This window comes from Diachasma alloeum, unplaced genomic scaffold (genome assembly GCF_001412515.2).
Source record: "Diachasma alloeum isolate Michigan unplaced genomic scaffold, Dall2.0 Dall_scaffold_00177, whole genome shotgun sequence".
In the NCBI taxonomy this organism is placed as follows: Eukaryota; Metazoa; Arthropoda; class Insecta; order Hymenoptera; family Braconidae; genus Diachasma; species Diachasma alloeum.
In genome coordinates this window covers 2,038,440-2,043,660 of record NW_021680343.1, presented here as the reverse complement: position 1 = coordinate 2,043,660, position 5,221 = coordinate 2,038,440, and the positions used below count along the sequence as shown (strand labels likewise).

Below are 5,221 nucleotides of genomic sequence, written 5' to 3'. Positions count from 1 at the left end.
CCCCCCCCCCCCCCCGCCCTTGCATCCTCAATCCGTTGCTGCAGGCTCCGTTCAGAGAGTGACTGTGATTTCCTTTCGACGATAGAAAGGAAGATCAATTAAGATTGCTATAATCGGAATATGAAGTTTTTTTTAATTCTGCAGTTGAATTACCGCGTGACATCCGTCGATGATGTGATTATAGGGAAGAGCCAAATACGGGTGCCTCCAAATTCAATTAGATAGCGAAGATGAGCTACTGAGTTGAGATTAACGCAGTGGTTGCAGTAATTTAATTGTGTCTTGTAGGCCACGAAGGGTATTGTTGGAATATGTTCAGTGATGCTCCCGAATGTTTCCCGCAGAGAGAAGTAAAATTTCTGTTTTTAGGGATCTATTCGTAATTTCAGGGAATTTGTTTCCTACTTCTGAGGGATTATTGGTAGTAACTAGATGTAGCCTGAATTTTGAATTGATTTCCGGTTTTTTTATTGATGTTTTAGAGCGCTGCGACTCGACTGAGTATATTGCGATGATGATAAAGACTTTTAAATGGTTTAAACTCTGCACCAGGCCGTCGGGGTTTCCGGTTTTTTATGAATTTTTACGGAATAATTGACCGGAAATTCACATTACATTCGTTTTATCAGCGAATTTGAATTTTGAATTACCAAATTCTTTGAAATCCCAGAAGAATTGTCAATTGATTAAAAAAATAATAGTTCTGGAGCTCTTGTACATGAAAATTTAATGGAATTTGAGATTTTTGATCAGTACAAGACGAGAGGTTCTATTTTTTGGATAAAAACATAAATATTCAGCGCTAAAATGAACTGAATTTTTATTCACTGTTAGAACTTTATTGAAATTTGATGGAAGATATTATAGTAAATCCCATCAGAGTGACATTGAATCGAATTTAGGGAAAAAATGGTTATGAAATTTCAAATTTCAAGTAGAATTCACGAAAATTCATGAGTTTTCGGGGGGAGTGAGACGGAACTTTTACAATTTGATTGAATTTTCAGTGAAACATGAATATTCAGAAACAAAATGCCATGAATTTTCAATTTTTCCCTGAAATTTCCTGGCTTTTCTGAACTTTCACAAAATAATTGACCTGAAAAATCAAGTATGTTGTTGATTTCCAGATCATTCGAACAGAAAATTAACAGAATATTTCATTTTTCAATGACAAGATTTCATCCTCATATGACTAAAGAATCATTAATCATTCGAAACAATTATTCAGCCCAATAAACTTACAACAATTTTAAGTCTTTACACGTCTGTCACCTCAAACCGTCCAAACATCCATCGACACAATTCCAATATTTCATCCCCCGTCGGCTGTAATAACCCGTGACACTGCCACAAAACCAATTAGAATAATATAACCCGAACTAACGTCAGGATGTCATCAAGAGGGTTTCATCATCCAATTGTTCCCGCCGATTACATCGTAAATAGCACATTTCTCCTCGGCTTCCGCACTAGAGAGCAGTTGACGGCCTAATATTTAGAACGGGAGGGAGGGTTATGTGTGAGAGGCTACACGACACCGTAGCCGTGACAATCATGGAGTCTATTCGTCAGTCAGCCCACATAATTGTGCAGCGTCCGATATGACACGGCGATTTGATTATCACCGATTAATTGTCAAACTATATACGACGCTCGTGATGACATCCCGGCATAGATCGTTCAACAACTTCTCATTACAACATATTCCCAGGAATAATATTCTCCGTCATTATTGGGAGTAGTGTGAGTGCTTCCATGCACTTGAGATGATTTAAAGTAAGGAGGGAATTTTACCTGAACACAGTGTCGCCTGGCGAGCCATCCAATGTGTTGAAGCTGGGGAGGATCTGGTAGTGCAGATGCAAGCCTCAGGGCTTTGAGGGTGAGAGCCGCTAGTGCTGAGTGAAGTGCATTGAACCACACATTCGCTTCAGCATTGTCAGATGCTCTTAGCCAGCACTCGTGGACGCCATCGGGTGAATGAAGCTCTAAAATTCTCCCCTCTGGAATGACAAGAACATTCGTCATGAAAGGTTTGTCGAGATTTATTGATACAGTGATGAATTAGTATTAATGATTGATGATATCGAGGGAATTCGATTCAAGAGTTTCCTCTTCTTTTCGATAAAGCAACTCTGTTGCCTCGTTTTCAAAAATGCTCCTGAGGTATAAATCTGTAGCGAAGTGGTAAAGTGTTTAAGTCGACTCATCTCCCAGTTGAGTTTTTGAGGAATATTCCCGAATGTAAGGGAAACAGCGAAATTATCGTAATTACAGTTGTTGTAGCACTTAATCGGCTCCACAAAAAAGGTTATAGCAAAAATTTTTTTTTCAATATCTCCCTTAGATTCTGAGATATTGATTGAAAACTGGTCAGTAGTCAAAATTGACTTATACCGTTTTACCACTTCGCTACTGAAATAATTTCACTCAGGTTAAAATTTGATTTATTGTTGTTTTCGAATGAAACATACGATAATTAATGGATTTGATTTACTTGGATGTTTGATACGAGTTTCAAAGAATTACAATTGACAGATCTGTGAATGACTAACACATTGGACCTCACCTTATATTTCTTATTAAAATATTTGCTCTTCCCTTTTGTCAATTCATTGCATTAAATTTAAAGCGATATTTTTAAAGCGATATTGAATGTTGTTATAAATATTAAAGTCGGTTGAAATTTGTAAAATATTTTTAATTTGTTTGTTTGCATTATCTATCAATAGATTTAGTTTGATTGAAATATTTTTTAGATTATTAGTGGTTAGACGAGTCAAGATAATTTAATTTGGTTTAATTAATTTGGATATCACGATTGGAATAAGATGGTTAATATTGATTTTAGTATTGGATGGCAGAAATTTTTTGATGTGTCTTGGTGGACTGCTAGAGCCGAACTGACTTGACTTTTCGAAGCAAATGCTATGACACGTCTCTTTTTCTCGAATTGTTTTGAACAAGGGCCTCACTGTCGACCCAAAGGAATAGTTTATCCAATCCTAATAGAAAATTCATTTAGGATGAATGAACTATCAATTCCATATAATATCCACATTTTCATCGCAAGAAATACATAAATTGTCCAATTTCAGGTTTGCAATTTCCAACAGAAAGATTGGAAATTGCAAACCTTAATGAAATGAATAGAGCAATTTGAAATAAATGACTTTATTCGATTCACATAATAATGTTTCTTCAGTTATTGTAAATATTACGAGCAATTGGTAATCGAATTACTCTTCAACCCCCAATGAATACGTCTCTGAAATATGAATGATAGACTCCAGCCTTCTACACGTGGGTAAAATTGGATAAGAGAGTTATCGAGTGTAAAGTTTTTAAATGAAGCGTGACCCGTAGATTCTCGACATGGTACATAACACTCCTTGCCACTGAGAGGCAACGAGAGACTGGGGTGCACACTGAGCGAGTGGTGTACGTTTTAACGTGAAAACTTTAATGCTTCCGACAGAAATTGAACGCGATTAGTCACGAAGGCACGGAACCTCAGGATGTCAGTCTGGGTATCGTAAAACCATCGCCGCGTATCTCGCTCTTCTTGAATCGCGGATGACGTGAAACGCTCGGTGAATATAAGGCTGCTGAGACTAGGCAGAGGGTATGATGTATACCGGGGGGTATATCTATACGGATGAATGAACGAAAGTGGAACATAGAGCGCTTGCAACTCGGTTGGAGGAAGATACGAGGGGGTGGAGAAGAAGGATAACTGTAATGCCCTGTCGAGATGCGAAGCTAATGACTGGGAAACAGGGAAAAATATTGGATTTCCGATCAAAAGAATATTACGCCGACATTCTACGTAAACGATACTGGCAAGCACGCTGCCACTGATCCACTTAATGTTTCATCATTCTCTTTTTTATTTAAACTAAATTCGTGTTCGGGGTCTAGTTACAGGCGGGAGTTTGATCCCATATTCATTTTGAATTAGGAGCGACAGTTCAATCGATTGATGATGGGTTCAAATTTCATTTTGCGGAAATGTGACGTTCAAATCAATATCGACCTACAGTCAAGATGAGGAATAATATCGTTCTATAATAGCACTGATTTCTGATAGTTTTTGTTTCCCTTGGAACTTTGTACTTGAGGTTTTGATTTTTCATGTTTGATCGTTGCTGTTTCGAGAAGGTAGTCTCGCATCCATTTCTATTTACAATCCGTCTCATTGCCTAAAGTTTGCTAGAAATCATAATCTAATCATTACGAACGCTTTGAAATTGGATGTGAAGAAAAATGTTACATTCCAATGCAACATTCTCCTCCTTTATGTGTCGTAAAATTATATAGAAAGGTCGAACCACTTCAAAAATATGACGTAATATTCTTCTCTGCTAAATTAGAAATGATAATTCACTCCACTTCAAATGAACTCTAGTGGAATTCAGAGAAATGTCATTCCTATGAATATCGATAGTCAAGATGAATAATAATGTCATTCTATAATAGCATTTATTTCTGTTAATTTTTGCTTTCCCTTTAGACCCTGATTCATTACTATATTAACAATCTGTCTCGGTTCCTAAAATTCGCTCTAATACTGACGTTGAACTAGAAATCATAATCTAATCGTCACGACCGCATTAAAATTGGATGTGAAGAAAAATTTTACATTCAAATCCAACATTCTCCTCCTTTAGGTGTCAAAAAATTATATAGAAAGGTCGAATCACTTTAAAAATATTACGTAATGTTCTTCTCTGCTAAATTGGAAATGAAAATTCACTCCGCTCCAAATGAACTCTAGTCGAATTCAGAGAGATGTCATTTCAATGAATATCGACATGCAGTCAAAATGAATAATAATATAATTCTGTCATCGCACTGATTTCTCTTAGTTTTTGCTTTCGAGTGAAAGCTCTTTAATTGGGGTCACCTCAGAAATATAACTTAACCTCTTCCTCTACAGAATTAGAAATGAAAACTCAATCCATTCCAAACGAACTCCCGACGAAAATTGGCATTCCAATGAATATCGACAATCACTCAAGCTGACTAATAATCTCATCCATTATAGTTCCGATTACTAATAGTTTTCCCGTAATACTCCGCCGGGCTACATTATGAGGGCACTGTAACTTTGTACGAGTGGATGACAACTCAATTTCAAGTTGAGACTGACGTGTTCGCGTGCACTTCAAACTTGTACGGTTATTGGAGAAAAGGGGGGAGGGAGTCGTGGGGGGGG

General features: G+C 37.1%; 1 protein-coding gene across 1 annotated transcript in view; it reads right to left on the bottom strand.

The window, feature by feature from the left end:
• The window catches only part of LOC107037011 (beta-1-syntrophin), a 207,556-nt gene that overhangs the window by 32,167 nt on the left and 170,168 nt on the right, over positions 1–5,221 (bottom strand). Inside the window, exon 3 of the mRNA XM_015255323.1 lies at positions 1,798–2,006. Coding sequence (XP_015110809.1) covers positions 1,798–2,006 — 209 coding nt within the window. The remainder of the gene's footprint in view (positions 1–1,797; positions 2,007–5,221) is intronic.